This window comes from Castanea sativa, chromosome 5, assembly GCF_040712315.1.
Source record: "Castanea sativa cultivar Marrone di Chiusa Pesio chromosome 5, ASM4071231v1".
Classification (NCBI taxonomy): Eukaryota; Viridiplantae; Streptophyta; class Magnoliopsida; order Fagales; family Fagaceae; genus Castanea; species Castanea sativa.
In genome coordinates this window covers 43,241,840-43,265,135 of record NC_134017.1, presented here as the reverse complement: position 1 = coordinate 43,265,135, position 23,296 = coordinate 43,241,840, and the positions used below count along the sequence as shown (strand labels likewise).

General features: G+C 33.8%; 1 protein-coding gene across 2 annotated transcripts; it reads left to right on the top strand.

Annotated features, from left to right (window-relative positions):
* Window positions 1-1,497: 1,497 nt before the first annotated feature.
* Window positions 1,498-4,168, top strand: LOC142637165 (WUSCHEL-related homeobox 9). 2 transcript variants are annotated; one of them, XM_075811445.1, is made up of 4 exons: window positions 1,498-1,783; window positions 2,090-2,872; window positions 3,546-3,739; window positions 3,965-4,168. In XM_075811445.1, the coding sequence occupies exons 1-4, from the start codon at window positions 1,654-1,656 to the stop codon at window positions 3,968-3,970; spliced, it is 1,113 nt and encodes a 370-aa protein (XP_075667560.1). In that variant the 5' UTR covers window positions 1,498-1,653; the 3' UTR covers window positions 3,971-4,168. The 2 variants fall into 2 exon arrangements, with proteins under 2 accessions (XP_075667560.1, XP_075667559.1); XM_075811444.1 differs by having other exon boundaries at window positions 3,525-3,739.
* Window positions 4,169-23,296: the final 19,128 nt, after the last annotated feature.

Here is a 23,296-nt window from a genome sequence, read left to right as displayed (position 1 = left end):
CCCACGAGTGTTGAAAATGACTCTCATACCAAATTTAAACAAATTTGATTTTGATATTAATTACTCTAAAAAATCCGTTGAATGTTATATTTACTATGTTTATATAAATGAATATTATATTATAAACTTGTAACTGATAAAAGATTATAGAAAAGTCAAAGATGTGAATTTGCAAAATACAAATGAGAAGATAAGGTCAATACCCTCTCGTATCATAATAAATTATCACTTACCATTTATAAGAAAATTTTAATTTAATTACTTTCTAGTACAACTATTAGGTTATTTTCAAAACAGAAAAAAAAAAAAAAAAAAAAAAAAATTCTTTTTAAAGGCATCAAATGATTATATTGCTGGTCCATATATCAACAGACAAGACGTGCACCAAGAGTTCTACTGATTCAAAATTACAGAATGAAGTCCCCACTTAATTTACTGTGTGCCCTATTTGCCGAGGAAACCTGCACATTCTCATCTATTGGCTTCTATCACAAAGATATAGTTCAAATCTTATTAAAATTATCTCCCATTCTTTCAACGCACCATGGCACTGTTAGTGTTACCACTCCTTTTTTCTTCATCATCCTTTTTTAATTGCTACAAATATTTAAGAGTTGCGTGCAAGTTTTGCGACTGTCCTGACAATTATTTATGGTCTAACTATACAATTCATGTACCTAATTAGATCCTGTACACCATTCATTCCAATTTCCCATTTCCTTTTGAAAATTTGAAAGAACCTAAATACTCCAAGATATATTTACATTCTTAATAATACTAATAAATAATGACCCTCGAGTCAATCCAAAGCCCAATTTACTTTGCCCAAAATAACCTAAACTTGCAATTACTATCCCACCACCACCGCTTTTCAATTGAACTCTACTACGTGCCCTTCTTGACTTTCAAACACCCCCCCACCCCCTATTTATTCCTACAACAACCTCTTCCATTAGAATAATCCAACACTTACTTCTACTCTGCCTTCACACTCCCATTAATATAGCTTGTGAGCAACCCAAGTGACCAAGAGAATCCTCTCCATAGAAATTTGGAAAAAAGAAAAAGAAAGAGACAAAACTGATCAGAACAGAACCACCCCCACCACTTTTCTATAGCTATAAAAACCTTTGACATTAAGAGCTTCTCTGTCATCTCTGAATAAGATTCTACTAAAGCCCCCAGCATGTATTCCTTGCAATGCTTCCTTTGTTTCTCGTCCGGGGGAATTGGCATGTACTTTGAGTAGTAAACAAGTATTCCGGCTTTAATGCAAAAGTGTAAGGAAGGGATGGAGGAGATGGCACTCTCTCTTATCTTACTTTCCTTTCTATTTATTTCTCTTTCCTTTCTAGTATATCTTTTCACAGGCGATTCCTGTTGTGGGTTTGGTCTATTTTTTTTATTTAAAATCTTCCTTTTTCTAATCTTTTCTTTGGGAGATGGGAATGACTTTTTATTTGTTTTTAATTGATATTAATTAAAATATAGTGTACGCTGTGGTAGGTGAGGAGGCTATAAGAGAAGAAGCTAATTGCCTTGATTACTCAGTTCCAAAAACAAGAGCAACAAAAGGGCTAGTAGTTCTTGTTGTTTCTCTTTTGGTTGGCTGGCTGCTTAGATATCTAGATTAGACTTTTCCCATCATCCATCATGGCTTCATCTAACAGACACTGGCCTAGCATGTTCAAATCCAAGCCCTGCAACACCCACCACCAATGGCAGCACGACATCAACTCATCTCTCATGTCAAATGAATGCCACAGAACCCCATACAATTCAGGTAATTACACAATTTTCACTATCATCATTCAAAGTTGAACACTTTTTACTATTGGATTTTAGATTCTTGAACCCTTTTCTACTTTGAATCTCAAAGGCTACGGCCTCTAGCCCACCCCTCAAACCAAAACACTTAACCAATTGTGTACTTGTCATTATATACTTATAAATTAGTTGTTATCTTATTGTTGATATGCAAAATTATATAACCCCAAGACTAGAAAGAGAGATTGATCTAATGGGTTTTTCAAGAGCTCCAAGAAAGGTATTAATTTGTGCGTTTGTGTGTGTGCATTTTCCCCAACAGTTCCTGGATGTGAAGAACGCAGTCCGGAGCCAAAACCAAGATGGAATCCAAAACCTGAGCAAATTCGGATACTTGAAGCAATTTTCAACTCTGGCATGGTGAACCCTCCAAGGGATGAGATAAGAAAGATCAGGGCTCAATTGCAAGAGTATGGTCAAGTAGGTGATGCTAATGTCTTTTACTGGTTCCAGAACCGAAAATCAAGAAGCAAGCACAAGCTCCGCCACCTCCAAAACTCAAAAAACCAGTCCCAACAAGCCCAAAACAACCCTCCAATTACATCTCTTGCTCCAACTACTACTACTGCACCATCATCCTCATCATCTTCTTCGGAAAAATCATCTCCCAAAGCACCACTTTACAAGACCTACTCCATGGGATTTCCAAATGTTACTGATGTTTCTAATTCACCAACTGCCTCAGTGAACCAGACCTATTTTCAGTCCCACGGTGAGGTTTTGCCTGAACCTTTCTTCTTCCCAGTGCAACAGCCCGGAGGATCAGTGCACCATATTAGTGAAGGAACATCTAGTTTCACACAAGGGTTTTGCTTTTCTGAGCTATCAGATGTTGTTCAAGTACCTGAACACACAGTTGGGCCTTGCACTAGTCTATTCCTGAGTGAAATGATGAACGATGGGGGTTCAAAGAAAGATCAAGAAGAGAAAGTCATGAAGATCAATCCACAGCTGAATTACACTCTGACCACTCATCCAACTACTGCCTCTCCCTCTACAACTACTACTGGTAGTTCTGTTCCATCCTCCATCAATCAAAATCAAGGTAAAAAGTTAACATTTCAAATTTGTCTGGATATGCATGGTAACGCATTGACACACAATTCCCATCCCTCTTCACTGGAAAATGGTCTATTGTGCATGTAAGATATATTAGATTGAAAACTATAAGGTAGGGATAAGCTAGGTATCTTAGAATATATGTGTATATTTTTGTCCTTGTCATTGTTTCCAAGATAAACGAGCATATCTGATTAGGTTCACTAACATTTTCATGGACGTGATTGATGTATGAGACTTCTCTTTCTGGTACGGACTGGCTTGGATGGGCATGTTTGTCATATTAGGAAATATCCGAGGATCATTTGGTCTTTTGGGTCTGGGATTTGCGATCTCTGTCTAGATGGACGTGTGCATGGCTTGGCATTAGTCCCTCCAGTCTGTCTTGTTTGGCTACTGCGACGGTTTAAACTCTTATAAGATTAAGATATCAACAATGCTAATTACACAATAAGTTTTACAATTTTTCCCATAATTTGTTGGGTTGGCAAACTATAATTAGCACAATGCCACTCTGATTTCCATCACTTTTACTATACCTTAATTACAATTTGTTATTTCAACCATTACGAAAAAGCTTTCAAACTTAGGGTCATCCTGTACACAAATGTAAGGAAATGATGATTCTATGTTGGCAGGTGTTGGGGAATCGGGTGCAGTAGGTGCGGTTGGCCCGGAGAAATCAACGGTTTTCATCAACGATGTGGCATTCGAGGTGGCTGCAGGGCCCTTCAACGTGCGTGAGGCTTTTGGTGAAGAAGCAGTGCTTATTCACTTTTCTGGTCAGCCTGTTCTCACCAACGAGTGGGGTGTCACCCTTCAGCCACTCCAGCACGGTGCATTCTATTATCTGGTGCGCACTTTGAGCTTTTAATTGGCGATGTCTCATAACTATAAGTGCTTGATTGGTAGAGAATACTATTGGGGGTCAACAAGAAAAATTAGAGTAGTAGAAGCATGACTTTATGATAATGTTGAAGCTTTTGAGCTTGTGTTTTAGTTTACTTTTTTTGTGTGTGAACTGTAAAAGCTTTTTGTTTACTAACTTGGTATTTATTGTATCTTTCTCGGGTTGCAGATTTAGAAGTGTGGAAGCTGAAGAGATGGGCTAGCTAGCTTGCTATGGTTCCTGTGCACTTGTGTTTGTTTCATGTCTCTATTGTCTCTCCGATCTTTAATAGGGTTGAATTTAGGACTTTTGACTCTGTGTAAGGGGTCTTGGATAATATGATAATTTGTGGACCAGTGTTTTATGTTCCTATCAAAGCAATACAAATGGAATATGTTCTTTTTTAAATTCTACTAGAAATTATAAATTTTGCTATAAATAATTAAAAACTTTCTTTTCTTTTTTCAATAATTCGAAATTACAACTGTGGGAGAATGATTCGACCATTATGTTATAGAAGTGATAAGTCAATTTATAATAATGATGAAATATGAATTTCTCGTTTAGAGCTAAGTATAAAATTTGATGATTTAAGTACTTTTTTTATATATTAATTTCCTTTGGTAGTGTAAAATGGAGTTGTAAATACAACTAAGATATAAATTTACTTTGTAACCCAATGTGTGCTATACTTAAATTTCAACAAACTTGAGCTAAGACTAACCAAAAATATCCGGTATATTCAAATTGTCTTTAATCAAATATCCTTTTGACAATAAGGGAAAGAACAAGAAGTAGTTTTTACTTTAATTTTTAGGATACCTATGTAGTTATTATATAATTGTATGAATATCTAATTGATATAACAAGCAGGTATATAAAACTCATTATGATTCTAGTTAAATGAATGCTCGCAAGATTGGATTTTGATAAAAATTATATATCTTAATATCTTATAACAGTTTCAACTGAAATATGGAGACCACAAATATATATATATATATATATATATATATATATATATATGGTAGTATAAAATAGTATTGTAAACACAACTTAGATATAAACTAGCTGCTTTGTGACCCAATGTGTACTATAACAAATGTCCTTATTATATTTGAACAAATTAACTTGAGCTAAGACTAGCCAAAAATATCTGGTATATTTAAATTGTATTTAATTAAATATCTTTTTTACAAGAAGGGAAAGAACAAGTACTTTATTTACATCAATTTTAATATAAAATTTAGGATAACTATGTATTTACAACTCCCATGAAAATAAAAATAAAAAAGGTATATACAACTCATTACCAATAGTATTACGATTCTAGTTAACAGAATATACCCACAATTGGATTTCCTGATAAAAATTATATATCTTATAACAGTTTCAATTGAAATCTGGAGACCACGAGTATATATAAACTTAAATGATTTTTTAAAATTTTGTGACCATAAAAATGTACAATATCCAATTGAGAATTTGAAAAATAAAAATGTGTCACTAACTCTAAAATGGCTGTCATTTTTTAGATTGTTAAAAGCTTTCTAGGTATACAGTATTTCCAACTTTTTTTTTGAGAGACCAGTATTTCCAACTCATTGCTTATATTCAATTAAGTTTATGAATATCTAATTAATAAAAGCAACAGGTATATAGAACTCACTACTTGTAGGATTGTAATTCTTATTAAATGAATATACCCAAAATTGGATTTTCTGATAAAGATTATATATCTTATAACAATTTCAATTGAGATTTGGAGACCATAAGTGTACATTTAGTTAAATGATTTTTAATAATTTTGAGACCATTAATATATATATACACACACACCCTTGTATGTATGTGCGCACATGCGGACAGGTGAGTGACACTTTTTTTTTGTTGGAATTGTGTACATTTTTTTTTTTTTGTAATTTGATAATTACAAGAATAAGAGATGACGGAATTTCAATTATGATTTTCTGAAATAATGGTGCGGGGGGTAAAAGCTCTTGAATAAACGTTTGGGCTTTGGGCCTGATTAGTTAGTACAAATCTATTCAATCAGGATCTCAAGGCCCACAGGTCAGTCTGCATTATAGTGATCCGAGGAGGAGATCTCCTCGGACAGGCCCAGCAAAGGCCCTAGGACTTGCTAAACGGTTTAAAGGCAGAATTTTGGAAGATCTATTGGGTAAAGATGTGATCCAAGCATCCTTTAGAAGCAGAAACGTGTGAAAAATATCTGAGGAAAAAGCTGCTACCATCGTATTAAAGACCCTGCATCTACCTCCCTGACCGCATTAATGGGGAAATGACCTCTGAACAGTAGAATTCAACCTTCCTGCTATTATTGGAAGACTTCAAGAAGGTGGTGGATGAGACAAGTATCTAGGGGGAAGATTTGTATGACACGTGGATAAAACAGGGAAGAAGAAGAAGTATATAGGAGGACGAGAGAGGAAAGGAGAGGGGCGCGGTTTCTTAGTTAAAAAAAAGAACTAAGAATTGTAATCTTTGACATAGAAAGAGAAGGAATATACAACTCGTCCTCGGCTTACATCCGAGGAGGTTTCTTTGTTATATTTACTTATCATTTGCATAGATTGTGGCATTCTAGCCTGTTAATCAACTTCCAATACCCCAAACCTAGGTTTCAAACTCATACTCTACAAATTTCATTGTATAAGGCTCATTGGGCCTGAGCCCATCACTTGCTTTTGGGTCCGGGTACAATTATGCGCTTACAATTGGCGCCGTCTGTGGGAAATCTAACGTTGAAGGAATTGGAACATCATGGCAGGCTTAGGTTCGCATCATGCAGAATCTCAGGGATCCTAGCCCGAAGATCTTTTTTAGTGTCTTGAGTGCCGGAGGGATTGAGAGGGAAGTGTTCATACCGTATATCTTGGCGCAAGTCATACACGTGGTGGAGGCAGTGCCACCCATGAGGATGATGCCAAGGCCATGCAGAGGGAGATTGACCACCTCAAGAAAAAGTTACGCCGTGTCAGACGAAGGTGGGATTCACCCCCATCCAATCCTTCTTCAGGGGAATCTCGGGGAAGCAATTACAGTTCAAGGTCCAGGACTCCCCCCAGCGAAACTTTCTCTTGCGAAGGGGATGACCTACCAGGTCATAAGCATAGGAAGCTTCCCTCCAGGGGCTTGGGGAACGATGCTATGAGCCGGGCATTACACCAACTCTCTAAATCGCCCTTCTCACGCAGGATTGAGAAGGGAATGCTCCCTAGACGGTTCACCCAGCCCACCTTCACCATTAATAATGGCAGGACAGACCCGGTGGAACATGTGAACCACTTTAATCAGAGGATGGCAGTGCATTCTCAGAACGAAACCTTGATGTGTAAGGTCTTTTCTTCTAGCCTGGGACCTGTTGCTATGAGATGGTTTAATGGACTAAAGTCAGGGTCTGTTGATTCGTTCATGGAACTTACTAGGGCATTCGCATCTTGGTTCATTACATGCAGCAGAGTTCCTAGACCGTTGGACTCGCTATTATCTATGGCCATGAGGGAGGGTGAGACATTGAAAGCATACTCCGACAGGTATTGGGAGATGTTCAATGAGATAGATGGAGATTTTGACGAAGTGACGATTAATACTTTTAAAGTGGGCCTTCTCATTGATCATGATTTAAGGAGATCCCTGACCAAAAAACCCGTACGGAGTGTACGTCGCCTCATGGACCGTATTGACGAGTACAAAAGGGTTGAGGAAGATTAATAGCAGGGTAAGGGTGAGGCGAAGGTTATCCCGCAGGAGAGAAGGGATTTCAGGTTAGACAGGTACCATAACAGAAGCTGAGAAGGAATGAATAATAAGAAAAGTGAAAACTTACAGGAGTTGGTTATGCGATTCTTCACGAGCTTCTGGAGAGAAAAGGTAATGATTAACACTTAGATGTGATTGATTTTTGAAAGAATGAATGAAGGTATGGGTTCCCAGGCGTTTTGACGTGTGGGAGGCAGCCTCGAAATTGAAATTCTCCCGCTCAAATTTTCAGAGCCAATCTGGGCCGTCTGATGCGTATCCCACCGTTGAACGTGGGGAACAAGATGTAACTTGCGGTGATAAATGCGCGCGTTCCGGGTTTCTAAGTGTCAGAGACATTTTCAGGAAACGAAAGGACCCCTACACATGTGGCGGTTTGCAAAGTGTGTGGAAGGTATGCTGTTTGGTTCAAAACTCTATTTCTCTCCTCGGATGGGAGGGGAAAAATAAAGTTTTGAGGGGCTATTGTGGGGGGTAAAAGCTCTTGAATAAACGTTTGAGCTTTAGGCTTGATTAGTTGGTACAAATTTGTTCAATCAGGGTCTTTAGGCCCATAGGTCAGTTTGCACTATAGTGATCCGAGGAGGAGTATCTCCTCGGACAGGCCCAACAAAGGCCCTAGGACTTGCTAAACAGTTTAAAGGCAGAATTTTGGGAGATCTATTGGGTAAAGGTGTGATCCAAGCACCCTTTAGAAGCAGAAACGTGTGTGAAATATCTGAGGGAAAAGCTGCTACCACCGTATTAAAGACCCTGCATCTACCTCCCTGGCCGCATTAATGGGGAAATGACCTCTGAACAGTAGAATTCAACATTCCTGCTATTATTGAAAGATTTCAAGAAGGTGGTGGATGAGACAAGTATCTAGGGGGAAGATTTGTATGACACGTGGATAAAACAGGGAAGAAGAAGAAGTATATAGGAGGACAAGAGAGGAAAGGAGAGGGGCGCAGTTTCTTAGTTAAAAAAAAGAATTAAGAATTGTAATCTTTGACATAGAAAGAGAAGGAATATACAACTCGTCCTCGGCTTACATTCTCGGAGGTTTCTTTGTTATATTTACTTATCATTTGCATAGATTGTGGCATTCTAACCTGTTAATCAATTTTCAATACCCCAAACATAGGTTTCAAACCCATACTCTACAAATTTCATTGTATAAAGCTCATTAGGCCTGCATCCATTACTTGCTTTTGGGTCCGAGTACAATCGTGCGCTTACAAATGGTACTAAAAGTTATAAGACGGTTAGCTACAAAGATAGAAAGTGACTCATGAATATTGTGATTAAAATTTAAACACCTAATTTTTTTTTATATGGTTACAATAGGGAATGAGTATTTAAATTTTCAACTTCTCGATCAGTTAGAAACATCAAACAATATCAGTTGATCTACAAAAAAAAAAAAAAAAAAAAAAAAAAAAACAAAAAAAAAAAAAAAAAATATCAGTTGAACTACAAAGTTCTCAACAAACGCTTTATTTTCATATGTTCATGCCTGGTATAAATATGTGCAATTAATGCTAACTCACATTCAAGTGAGGTGATATCATTCTCATAAATTCCGCCAGCTTTTGGGTTGTAGTTGCTTATTTTTGAAGACATCTAACTGGTTCGACTTATGCGTTTCTATTGCGACCACTCAATTAAGGTCAAGCTGCTAACTTCTTTTTTGTTTCTCTTTGGGGGGAAGAGAGAGATCCCAACCAACTATTTGCTCAAAGATTTGGCAACATAGATATTTAGAGCGATATTAGGGATTTTGTTTTTATTTTATTGTATAAATCTTTATTGGTGTGTCTACTTTTTCAATACAAAACAAAAAATAATTAAAATTTTTAATGTATTATGTTATTATTTAAGGTAACTTAAATCACATTAAGTTATCAAATGCACAAATATTGTAATAAAATTAATAGTAACACTTTCTATGTGTGTTGCCTTGAGCTTTTACATCTTGCTTTTCGTTTATTTTAGTAATGTACAATTATTCAAATCCTTACATTTTCAAATACAAATATATTCTAATTCACTTCAATAAAAAAAAAATAAGAATAACAACAAATAAATTGATATCAAACATTCAAATTATGAGTTTCCAAGAGTTTTTACATTTTAATTTTAATTTATTTTATTTATATACCATTTTGTAAAACTTCTTCTTCTTTTTTTAAGTGTAAACAATTCATCTTTATATAGTTAAAAATAAATTTAAAAAAAATTATATCAAACGCACTTATATACCAAATTACAATTTATGAGTAATCAATTACATTTTTTCTCATATAAGATTATCTTAAAATAAAACACGCATCTTGCATGAAAAAGACGATAGACATTATTTAGTTTGCGAAGTTGAGTATGAAGTGACTGATGAATTGAGGAAAGTAACATAAATAAATTAATAAATGAAGTGACTGATGAAGGCAGTGGCCATACTGCATACCCTCGATCGACGTGTATTTTTAGGGGAGATTGTATGTGTTGGTGAAGCCACATCATCCGGCTCTTTCACCCAGTACGGGATGGTGGATCGTATCTAGTTTCCACCATATATACAAAGCACTTAACAAATTGGGAAGTGACAATTTCGTGGCTAAAAGTGTGGGGGACACGACTACTTCTATCCTTTTGTCACTACTCACCGTCTGAAATCCCTAGCTAGTTCATGCATTATTCAACATTAATTTCCCTAATAGTTAGTATTGATCCTTTAGTTCTATAAAAATTGACAACCAACAACCTTCTAGTTTGATTCATAAATGATAGTGGAATGAATCCTCACTGAGCTGACCACCCAAGCACATACCGATCGTCCAAACACGTTCTTGGGTTATAGATTAACTCTGATCAATTAATTTAATTACTTAAGTTGATTAATTAGATTAAATTACATGCAAATCGTGGAAGCGTCAACAAATCACCAAATAAACTAATATGCAGCGGAAATTAAATGACATAATGATTTGTTGACGAATAGGAAAAATCTTTCACAAGACAAATATGAGAAATTCACTAATCAATAATCAAGCGTTTATAAGTATGACAAATCTTACCACTATCCTGGTCTATCCCAAATACTAATGTACAGTTAAAACTTCACTTCAATACTCAATTAGACTTGATCTTGTAGTAGACTTCTTCGCTTTGTACAAATCTTCAACCTATGACTAACTCCTTTGCATCACTACAAAACACGCGGGTCTGAGGCCGCGTTTTTTTTGTAGTGCATGGACTCTAGTACGTGACTAATTCCAACAACTTGATTGATTGTTGTCGGTTATAAAGTTCTTCACTTCATAGACGTTAAAGATTAGGAAGCACTTGGTTACAAAACCTTAAGGCACACAAATGCAGTAGTTTCTCACAAAGTATATGTGTTCTAAGTCTCTGTCTTCATGCTTGATGACTTTAAAATAAGTTTTATATATAACTAAGGTTGTAAAGAGAGAAACCCTAATCAATCAAGTTATCATAAGCTGAATTCAGATCTGAGAATTCTAAATTCGTAAGTCTTGATAGATCGAGTTTGTGTCGAGCTCTCTCATTAAACCTTGATAGTAACTAGTGTCAAGTTTTAATGAAAAAACGTTTCTTCACTTATTTCTTGGATCAATTTTCATGTCTTTAATAATACTACTTGTTATGTTTGAACAACATATTTCTTGATACATTAAACTCAACTTAAATCTAGTCAATTATAAGTAAAGTGCATTTTGTCAAAGGATTAACCAATATATAGAAAATATGACTCTAACACACATGGTGGTAGGAGGTACCTGAAGAATGAAGAACTTACAGAGTGCACCGGTATGGTGTTAGGCAAAGATCCTCCAAAATTTAAGTTCCTATGAATTTAGGAGTTGACCAAGTTCCTATGAATTTAGGTACTTCCCATATAGAAAGTGTATGGAGTTAAAGCCCCAAGATCTTCAGGTTTAATTTTCCATACTTAGTAGATACAAATGTGTAGGAGGATCTTTAGAAGTGGTGCGCAAGTTCTTTCCATATGGAGATTATGGAGTAAAGGTCACATAAGGGCTAGAATGGAAGGCATGTTGGCGACATGACGACTCTCATGTGTTAGACTTTCCACATACACAAGCTTGGAGTGGAAGACACATTGTCTATTCAAGATTGTGTCCGAGACTGTTCGTCTACTTGGGTTGTCGGATGACTAGGATGCCTATCAACTATTCATTTAATTGACCCTGTTAGTTGAGTTCTTGGTGTCAAACGACTAAACCCTATTGAAGGAGTGGGGTTTAGTTGGACCACTATCTTAAGTTGATCTTTTTTTGGCCTTGTAGAAATATTCCTTATTAATATATAATCCTGTAATCCTTGTAATAATTTTTTAAAACTTGTGCCCAATATTTTAGTATATTCGATGAGACATAAGAGTGATATTGGTTGTTTGTTTTTGTCATGTGTTATGTTTGTGTCACATATGATATATTAGAGTAATTGACACAAATCAAACTCGTTGAAATATTGAACATTCACATTAATCTTCCAAAGTTTTTTAGTTAAACTTTAGTTTAAATTATGTATTTATATTTCATGTTGCACACTTTTCACATACGCCTCCATTACATTCTCTATTTATTTATAATTTTAATATTTTTTCTTTTGTTTCTTCAAAATCAAATACCATTTATCAAAACTGAATTGATTGATACATATTTATAGCAGGCATGTGCAAGGTTCTCACTCAATATAGAAAGATTAGATTTGGTACAAACTAGTAGGAAACTTGGTAAAATTGGTACAAATTTGGTAAAATTGAACCAAAACTAGTTAATTTGACTTGACCCAAACACAACAAGTAGGAAAAACAAGTCAACCTATACCTGACCTGTTAAAATGCCGAGTCAAATTGGGTCAACTAGTGCCCAATTTGTAAAGGCACACGATCTCTTAAGCATTTCTATAACCACAATACTTCTTAATCAACTTTTAGCATTTACGCCATTTAATAATTATAATGATGATATACTGTACCTACAAAAATTTATGTTTCAAGACATTTAGTGTTTTTATGGTGATGATATCATTAGTGAATAAGAAATGTGTAAGTTTAAGAATTTATGTATAATTTAAATTCTATTTTCAGATACTTTTGTTATTTGTTATCTTATTGTATTGAAATTAAGAAAATTATTATTATTATTATTATTATTATTATTATTATTATTATTATTATGTTTGCATGTGAAAAAATGTGGGTTACCCTGTAACACAGTGGACCCAACCCGCTTACAACCCTTTTCGGACCCAAACCGAATCTGACCAGTAACATAATTAACCCGGCTAGTTTAAGTTGGATTTAGGGTAAACACAGTGGTGCTCCAATCAAAGGTGTATTAAGGAGGAATCCTAGCATTGCAAATGTCTCTTTAAGGCTAACTCATGGGTGTTTGTGTGATTTATGAGTGGGGTGGTAGATTTTGTGATTGATGTCGAGATTTTTTATTTACATTTGGGTGGCGGTGGGGATTTATGATTGGGCTAGAGCATTAGCATCAGGCTCCTTAAAACCACACTTAGCCAAAATTTTAACTAAATTGACCCAAAAGCGTCATGCATCAAGCTCAATAAATTGTCAATTTTAACAATGAGTTGTGGACTCAATATGTTTATTGAGCATTGTTCACTTAATACATAAAAAATGTTTTTTTAATCATTTTCTCATATCTCTCTTTGTGTATGATTATTTAAATAGAATAACAATATAGTATTAAGGTTGATGTTGTTGTCTATGAATAGTAGATTAACTAAAGTAATAAAAATGAGATTTTTTTACTAAATTTAACTAAAAACTAAATTAAGACAGATGTGAATGCTCTTGGGGGCCAAAGATTAGTGATGAGAGAGAGAGAGAGAGAGAGAGAGAGAGAGAGTAAAAAAATAGTTATTAAGTTATAGTACTTCACTAGATTGTAGGTTTCAGATTATTTAGCTAGCCTAATGTAGGGTGTTTTTGGGTTAGGCCATTTTTCCCGTTCTTAAAAATCTCATTTACCTCACCTGATACCAAGAACAATCACATTGAGCTATCTAAATTGATTTTATAACCAAAATAGCTAGAACCGTAGCTAATTTCACACAAAAAGCCTCATACTTAGTTATGCATCATTGTTAAAAATTTACGATAATGTTACTTCCTTTGCAGTCTCCGTATTTCCTCTCAAGTTCTTTCTCTGTCTCATTCATTCTCACAAGTAGCCATCGTGTGTGGACATATTAAGGAGTTGACAACGCTAAGCTAAGGCTGTTGGTCGGCGTCTAGGCATCTTTAGCGTGGTGTTCAAATGGTCGATCTGACCGTGGCTGGTTGATTGGCTTCTTCATTAACGTTCATTGCCTCTATTTGGCTCAAGAAATAAAAGAAAAGAAAGCATAAAAAGGACCGGACCAACTATTTTTTATCATTTTTTTGGAGAGTAGGAAAATTCAACTAAACTAAGCTAAATGATTAAGGGAAAATTATTATTTTACATTCGTTATAATTCATTATTTTGCACAATATACACAATTGATGTGAAAATGTACACATTAGGTAGGGAAAAAAGAAAAAGATTCACAGTTAAAACATGAAAATGAACATAAAAATAGATGTAAAAAAGTGACTATGAGAGTATGAATCTGTAAAGTATAGCAGAAAGCAAGGAGTTTAAAGAATATAATTTTCTTGGTATTCTTATTGCCTTATTTGAATATATATATATTTTATGACTTCTTTTTTTAATTCCTTGTGTGTTTGTTGAATTGCTTTCCTTCAAAGTTTGTACTATGCTTGGTTGCTAAGAAAATAATAGGAAGAAGATAACAAGACAATGATTTGATCTTCAGTTGAATAAAATAAATCAACGACTCAATAAGAAGTAAAATACACGTGCAAGGGTGTATCCCTTTGGTTTTCTGTTCTTTTCATATTTTTGTTTTGTTTTGTTTTTTTTTGTTTTTTTTAAATTTTTTATGATGAACTGTTCTTTCCATATCTATTGCCATCAACCTACCAGACATTTCATGAATAAGAACAAGTAATCGATTTTGGGTATTAATGTTTTCTTCTATGTAGCTTTCATTTGAGATGTTTGGAGTGAGTTGAGCGGCCTCTCACACCAAGCAGCATCCCAGCAGAATATATATATATATATATATATTGTATTATTTTGATGAACCGTATTACAAAATAAAAAGCGTGTTGTAAGGTTTTTTTTTTTTTTTTTGGCTAATGTAAGGCCTGTTATTAAAGTGGATGGTTAAAGTAGAAAAAAGATTTTATAGTAAAATTCTGCCAAACTTTATAAACCAAATATGAATGCTCTAATTAATGTTCTTAGATATATGGCTAGCTATATTACACTTTAGCTAGCTAGAAGATAAGTGATGCCAACTGTTATAGGCTATTTTCTGAGCTCGCTGCTGCCATGGTTGGGTTCTAGCTATTCCATGCTAGGATCAGTTAAAAGTCTAACAATTTCAAAATAGAAGAAAGTTCATGAATAATGCATCCAAATTGTCATATCATAAGTGTATAGTGATACTGTCACCTAAATTTGTCTCATATACTATACATTAGACGTGTACAAGTATTCATCTGAACCGTCTACAATATGAAAATATTTGAGATAGGGTTTATTAGGGTTCAGAAATCCCAAGGAAATAACTCTTTCATGCAAATCAACTAGGCGCTGGTTGCGCGAATCAGATGACAAAACCCAAAAGAGAAAGTAATTGATGTTCCAAGACTATGAGCAATTGTTTGGAAATTGAGTGCTACAAATAAAAACCACTGTTCCTCTCCGCTGATCATTTGGAAATGTATGAGACAGGAGTGGTTACTGACGGGGTCAACTTGGATTTGAGTGGTGCAGATTAGTTACGTGCACACTGGTGCGAACAGTGTTTGTACTATAGTCAGATTTGATTGAGCGATTTGGATATATCAAAGGAAGTCTGCCAAAAATTCCTCTCTACGTCACACCCACACTGTTTTTTGCATGAACCATCACGTATGTTAATCATGACCACAACGACCCCAATACAAAACTAATCTCTCGCTCTCTCTCTCTCTCTCTCTCTCTCTCCCCCATTGAAGAAGTCACAGGTGTTGGAATTCCAAAGTGGGTGGAGAATAAAAGAGTTTCAGAAATGATCATGGCTGTTTAATTAGAGTACTAGAACAAGGTGCGTGGCATGTCCTGAGTGGTTCATCATGTCCATCTGTTTATGCCCCAGCAATGTGATTAGGTATTGGAACAGTCTCACCGATGGGATAGTTCTTGTCCTCTGATTTGAAGACTTCATTTATTCATTATTGTATTCTATTTCTTTCTTTTATCTTTTTGGACGAGATGTGTGTTGTGCACCATGTGATTTTAGCTTAGCCATGAAAAATGCAGAAGTACTGCAAATGCTGTTTGCAAGTGGATATATAAGACACATCCAAGTTGTGCTTCGAAATGATGCGAAAGTGATTCACTTTTAGAAGAGTTTCCTAGATATCCTAGTTACACATAGGGACAACCGCATCATCGAAACACATTTTCAGTTCAGAGACTGAGTGAGTGAGAGATAAATGTATACGGCTCATCTTGATTCAATTTCTTTTACTGTATGACATATTTCGGACAATAAGTTTAGAGTCACAAAATATTTACAATTATAGTTGTAATAAGCTGTTATTAATAACAGGTTTTTTTTTTTACTTATTAATAACAGCTTTTTTTTTATTCTAAAAAAAAACTGTTATTAATAAGTAAAGAAATAATATTAGTAATAGAGTCAAATAAAATTATTATTTGATAAAGAATAATACGTTCATAATATTTTACAATAAATCTTAAGTAATTAATAACTAATAAGTTGTTAATATTTTTAATTTGAACTCACCTTTGAAATTACATTTTTGCCATTATTAACAACCAATAACAAACAAAAATGTATCATTTGTTGTGCAAATATTATGAATATGTTATTGTAAACACAAAATTTCTCAACTTTGAAATTCAAACAATTAAAAAGTGCTTTACAAATATAGTTTGTAATAATTGAATAGTGAATACAATTCTATATTTTTTACCATTTTATAAAAGAGTGATCCTCTGATTCTATGTTCTTTGTAATCTTAATTTGAACACAAAATCTTCTTCACTTTGGTAGTAAGATAGATCAAACGGTCTTCACAACAAATTTCTGGCTTTAAGCTTGTTAGAGATTTGTTGTTCTTTAATTTCTTCGAATGTTCTTTAAGTCCTTTGAATGTTCTTCAAGTTCTTCAAAGATTCTTTAAATTTAAAGGATTTTTGGTTGAAATTCTTCGAGGTTTTAAAAGCTTGATCCATTGAATTTCAATGATTTAGAATTTTTAGAATTTTATGGAGGCTCTTGAGCTTGATTCTAATAGAACTTCAAGCATCGGAAGAATGATTTAAGTCAATTTCTTTGAATGTTCTTTGTTCGTTCTTGAGGCATAATTTCCCCAGAGTTTTGGTGCCTTGAAAACTTCTGTCCAAAAATGAGAGGAGGTGTCCTTTATTTATAGGAAAAAGTATTTTGTATCAAATGTTACCACGTTATTTGTATCAAAATTGAATAAATGAGAGACATATGTGTAAAAAAAAACTATCCACTAACACGTTTTTCATTTGTTAGTGGGGTAATTATTTTTTGCTGACATATCTCACACTTATTGGATTTTGATATTGCTGATATAGTATCATTTAATACCAAATACTTTCTCTACTTATAGTGGTTTTAGAGGATAAGTCTCACTTTGAATTGATCTCCTTGAAGATAAGTTGTAGACTCAAATTGGCCAAATTTTTGCTTATAGATAATTATCTCTATTTATCTATGATGATAAATATTCTATTTTGATAAAAATAATAATTAACAAAGAGTTCTACTATAATTTGTTACTTGTAGATAATTATCTCTATTTTATTTATTTATTTTAATAAAGATAATTATCCATCAATTACGAATAGGAAATTTATTTTTATTTTTATTTTGTGGTCCAAACAACACATGCAAATTTGAATTTGCCAATGTCATATAATCTTAAATGACACATGTCATTATTTGATTTAATTAATTTAATGACACATAAATTTAGAATTTGTCACTAAATTTTGATGTCACATATTATAATTGGCATAATTAATTTTTTGCCTCCTACAGTCATTTCTTTTTTTCTTTTTTCTTTTTTCTTTTTTTCTTTTTGATAATCATGCCATTTCTCTTATTTGATTCCTATTATAACTCCTATGAAATAGTTACCTACCTAATTACGAACTCTTAAGAAATAGTTATTCAACAAGCAACCCGCACTAAAGTGTATCTTGCCCATTCACTCAAGTCGTTTGGCAGCAGCTACCTAACTATGATTTATTTATATATTATAGTTTGATAGGTACAACAAAGGCTAGGAATGATTTAAACTTTGGATATGTTACTTAGAAGTACTAAGAAGTGTAAATTAAATTACAAGATAGTAGAGTCTATATTTTTAAATTGGTAATCATAAGCAAATGTAAACTTTTAGAATTTAGTTTGTCTAGTTTTTTTTTTTTTTTTAATACAGGATAGAAATTCTACTATAGCCTAATCTAAGTGTATATGTGTGTGAAGCTCCAACTTAGAGACTTGAACCCTAATTCTTGCCCACCACACTTTATAAGCACTTATACTTGTGGAATGACTACGGCATTAAGGGTACGCGATGGTAGTTTGTCTAGTTGATTAGTGTTGAATTAAGAAAAATCAAGTTCAAAATGGTTGAAAACTAAAGAATGCAGAAAATAGACTATACTAGAAGACTGCATTTTGACGGTAGCTTAACAGATCAAAATTCACTTATCTCGACCTGTCAAAATGCACTTCTTGATAGATCAAGATTTGTGCAGAATGGATTCTCAGTAGATTTTTACAGCCATTTAGTTTAGAGTTTTGGTGGAACTTAAGTACATATAAATATAAACCCTAGAGTACGCTTTTGGATACACAAGAGATTAGAGTACACAAATTTGGATGTTTCCAAACTCTCTTGAAGCCTCAACTAGAGACTACATGTAAACATTAGATCCAGTTATAAAGCAACATTGCTATAGTTAGTTAACCACAATTGTTGATCAAATCTTTGAATGGAGATCTCAGAGTCACGAACAAGTGAGTTTCAATGTAGTGACAATCTCTCCTTTCAATGCACGGTTTCAAGTATGTGACTAACCAATTGTTGTGCGGATCCCAGTACGCAGCATACTCCTTTTCACAAATCTAAGTACGTGACTAACACACCAACTTGAGGAAAATGTTGGTTGCAAAGTTCTTCAGTTCATCCAAACAAGATAATTCAAGAAGAGTTTCGTGAGATGTTAGCGGAGGCTTTTATTAAACATAATTTACCATTTAGCTTTGTTGAGTATGAGGGCATTAGAAAAGTTTTTAGCTATCTAAATTTAGATATTAAACATATTTTTAGTAATGCTTCAAAAGCTGATGTTCTAAAATTTTACAAGAAAGAGAAAGATGATGTTAGAAATAAGTTGAAATCAATTTCTGATAGAATATGTTTGACTTCGAATTTATGGACCTCTGTTACAAGTGAGGGATATATTTGTCTTACGGCACATTATGTGGATGAGAATTGGGAATTAAAAAATATCATCTTGAATTTTCGTCATTGCCACCTCCATACATGGGAACTCTTTTATCGGAGAAAATTTTAAGTTTCTTGGAAGAATGGGGTATTGAGAAGAAAATATTTTCCATTACTTTAGATAATGCATCTAATAAAAATAATTGCCAAGATTTCATAAAGAAAAAGCTTAATGAGGGGAATTTATTGTTATGTGATGGTATCTTTTTCCATGTGCGTTGTGGTGCTCATATATTGAATCTTATTGTTCAAGAAGGATTGAAAGTAATAGATGACTAGGTGATTAAGATTTGAGAAACTATGAAATATCTTAAAGGATCAGAGAGTAGAATGTGCAGATTTGATGAATGTGCTAAGATAGTTGGTATGAAGAGAACAAAGGGTTTACGTTTAGATGTGTGTACAAGATGGAATGCAATATATGACATGATTGACAATGCTATGAGATATCGTTCTGTGTTGAATCGTTTAGCAGAGGAAGATACTAATTTTAGGCATTGTCTATCAAGGGATGAATGGAATAGAGTTGAAAGGATAACTCGGTTTTTGAAACCTTTCAATGACATTACAACTCTATTTACTCGAATTGATTACCCTACAACAAATCTATATTTTCAAGGAGTGTCTCAAATTGAATTGCTCTTACTTGAAGAAATGGAGAGCCAAGATTCATTTATCAGTAATATAGCAGAACGGATGAAAGTTAAATTTGACAAATATTGGGATTGTTATAGTGTGGTGCTAGCTTGTGCCATTGTTCTTGATCCAAGGTATAAGTTGGATATGTGGACTATATTTTCAAGAAAATAGAGTCAATTAAGCACATTGCTGAAATGAAGGTGGAGAGCATTGAGACTACATTGTATAAGTTTTTTTTTTTAGAATATGAATGCCCCAAGCCTAAGGCCACTGTTTCATCTTGTGTTAGGAGTTCTAGTCATACTAGCAGTGCTGTGGATGATCTTGATGATGATGAAGATAAGGAAGATGATGTAAGTGAATTGCATTTTGTTTGGTATATGTTGTGCTATGTTTTTTTAATAATAAAGATTGTAATGTTGTGTGGTATTATTTTTCATTGTAATTTTTTTTAATGATTAGGAATTTGATCATTATGAAAGTGGTTGTGGTACCAAAATAAAAAAATCTCAGTTGGACTTGTATTTAGAAGAGCCTAGACTTAAGCTTAACAAAAAGAAAAATTCAAAGTTGGAAGTTCTCTCTTGGTGGAAAGAGCATTACAATTGGTTTCTAGAGCTCTCTTTAATGGCACGGGATCTCATGAGCATTCCGATAACCACTGTTGATTTTGAATCAAGTTTTAGCACTGGGAAAAAAATTCTTACTTCGTATCGATCACGTCTTTTACCTGAGAATGTGGAAGCTACGTTGTGTACTAAAAGTTGGCTATATGGATTTGAAGGTAATTTAATTTTTTTTATAGTCATAATTATACAATTTTAATTCTTTATTGATTTGCTTTCATGGTACATTGATTTGCTGACGAAATTGGCCAACTTGAGCTACAATTTGCAAGTATGAATATTTACAGTACTGAATCTGCTACCAACATTGAGTAGATTAAGATTGAGGTGTAATTCTTATAAAATATTTATTTATTCTTATTTACTTAATATGTTATGTTTATTTTTAAATCTTTTTTTGTTTAGTCTATCTTTCTAAGTAATCTAACTTTACTATTATTTTAAATGCAACAGGAACATGTGCACTTAAGAAGATCGATAACTTGCTACTTTGCTTGCTTACTTGTTTCGTTTGTTTTAAGATCTATCTCTTTTTGAAGATGTAAACTTGTAATTATATGCATTTTGACAGTGAACTATTAACATTGAAGACTTTTTCCATCATGAATTTATGACTATAAATAATTTTTTTCATGCTTAAAACTGTCAAAATTGGAAGGATATTAACAAGTGGCATTAAGTGCAATTCATTTGCTTTATTGATTTTATTCATTCTCTCTAAATAGGTTGTCATTGATTTGTTTTTGTAATTGAAAAAAAAAAATTTGTTTGAAAAATACGGGTTAACCCAACCCGAAACCCGAAACCCGATTGACCTGTTTAAAAATGACCCGTTTTGACCCGTGACCCGTTTGACCCGCAAACCCGATTGACCTAACCCAACCCGAACTTGACCCGACCCACCCGTTTTGCCACGTCTAAGTATACATTAGCACATGTATCCTTTGTAATGACCAAATCACATTGTACCTGCACATGTATCAAAAGTAGCAAAGAATTTGCATGTTATGTGTGAAAACATCGCAAGATTGCACAAATTTCTCATGTTATGATAATTTTAGATATGAGAAAATCAATTAAACTCACACACAATCATAATTGCTTGATGGGGACAATCACCTTTGAGGTACATCCTATAACTGTCACATCTCTTAGAAACACGTTTACAACCATATTTAAAAACATTTTGATTCTTTTTGCTTTTGATTTTCTTTGCATAATGTTTTTTTTCTTTTCTTTTAAGCATATCATGCATGGGCATATATATAGAGAGAAGAAATACCCAATTATGTAAGCCAAAAACATTACAATTTTGCTATGCCGAAGCATACAGATGTTATTACATGATTGATGGACTTTAGTGGTGAGATGGTTATTTATGCCTTTCTCTTAGGATTTTCTAGTCCTTCCCGTTAAAAAAAGTGATATGAGTGTTAAGTATTAGAGATTATTTAATCGTACTCATCACAAACACGAGTCACAAAGCTCACTTGCTTAGTTGTGCATTAAAATGTTCATCTAAGCTACAAATGATACAAAGTTTAGAAAACTTTGTTTCAATAGCCATCCAAGGTACACAAGTACCAAAGTAAACAAAACACACACTGTTTTTGTATTTTTTTTATTTTTCAATTTTTTTTTTATTTTATGAAAAAAAAAAAGCAAAACAGAAAACAAATAAACAAAAACATGTTAAACAAAGCATAGCAAAAAAACTATACTGACTAAAAAAACAAAGAAAGCAAAACACATAAGCAATGCATAAACAAAAAGAGGGAGAGAGAAAAAAAGTGACTAAATCACTTTAAGCATTTTTCCTTCCACACCTTAGAAGAACCTTTCTTTTGTGTGAACCCTTGAACCGAAGGTGAGTGGGAAGAATTGAAACTGTTCAAGTTCAAAAGGAACATGAGGGCCTTTAGAAAATCTCCAAGAGGGGCCAAAGAGGATGGAAACTAATTCTGATTTCTAGATGAAATCATACTATTGCTTTGTTGAGTAGCTAACCACTTGTAGCAATTTGGACGAGTATGCCCTGAAGCTTCACAGTGATGACAGAGATGCAGCTTCTTCGGTTGAGACTTTTTGTTGTTAACCTTCTTAGTCCTAGGGTTTCTAGTGTCTTTCTTTTCTATCTTAGGGGGTATGCTAAAAAGAAAAAATATGTAAAGAAAATCAAAAGCAAAAAGAATCAAAATGCTTTTAAATATGGTCGGAAGCATGTTTCTAAGAGATGTGAGAGTTATAGGATGTACCTCGAAGGTGATAGTCTCCATCAAGTAGTTATGATTATGTGTGAGTTATATTGATTCTTTCATACCTCAAATCGTCATAACATGAGAAACTTGTGCAGTCTTGTGATGTTTTCACACACAACGCGCAAAAAAATTTTGTTACTTTTGATACATGTGCAGGTACAATGTGATTTGGTCATCACAAGGAATACATGTATTAATGTATGCTCACTAAACTGTCTTGATTTGTTTTTGAAATATAAAATTAGTTAGACTTGTTGTGTGTGTGTGTGTGTGCATGTGTGTGTGTTTAGATCTTAAATGCTTCACATTCTTCTTGTTTTTGAGAGCTTAACATGTTGATTGGATCTTTGGTTGAGTAGCTTGCTTGATTGCATTCATTTGTGTGTTTTTCTCCTCTTTGAAAAATCTTTTTTTATCAAGCTCGATAGCTTCTCGACACCTCTCGCCAACTAGCTATCCATCAAGAACCTTGGACTTCTTTTTCTTGATAGATGTTATCACATCTTCGATCCATCTAGCTATTTAGAATTTGTCTCGATAGCTTCTC

Bases quoted from the DNA above. Each gene is read 5' to 3' on its own strand.
- LOC142637165 (XM_075811444.1), top strand. From the start codon at position 1,654: ATGGCTTCATCTAACAGACACTGGCCTAGCATGTTCAAATCCAAGCCC. The intron at 1,784-2,089 runs GTAATTACACAA...TTTCCCCAACAG, and splicing joins CAGAACCCCATACAATTCAG to TTCCTGGATGTGAAGAACGC. The intron at 2,873-3,524 runs GTAAAAAGTTAA...CTATGTTGGCAG, and splicing joins CTCCATCAATCAAAATCAAG to GTGTTGGGGAATCGGGTGCA.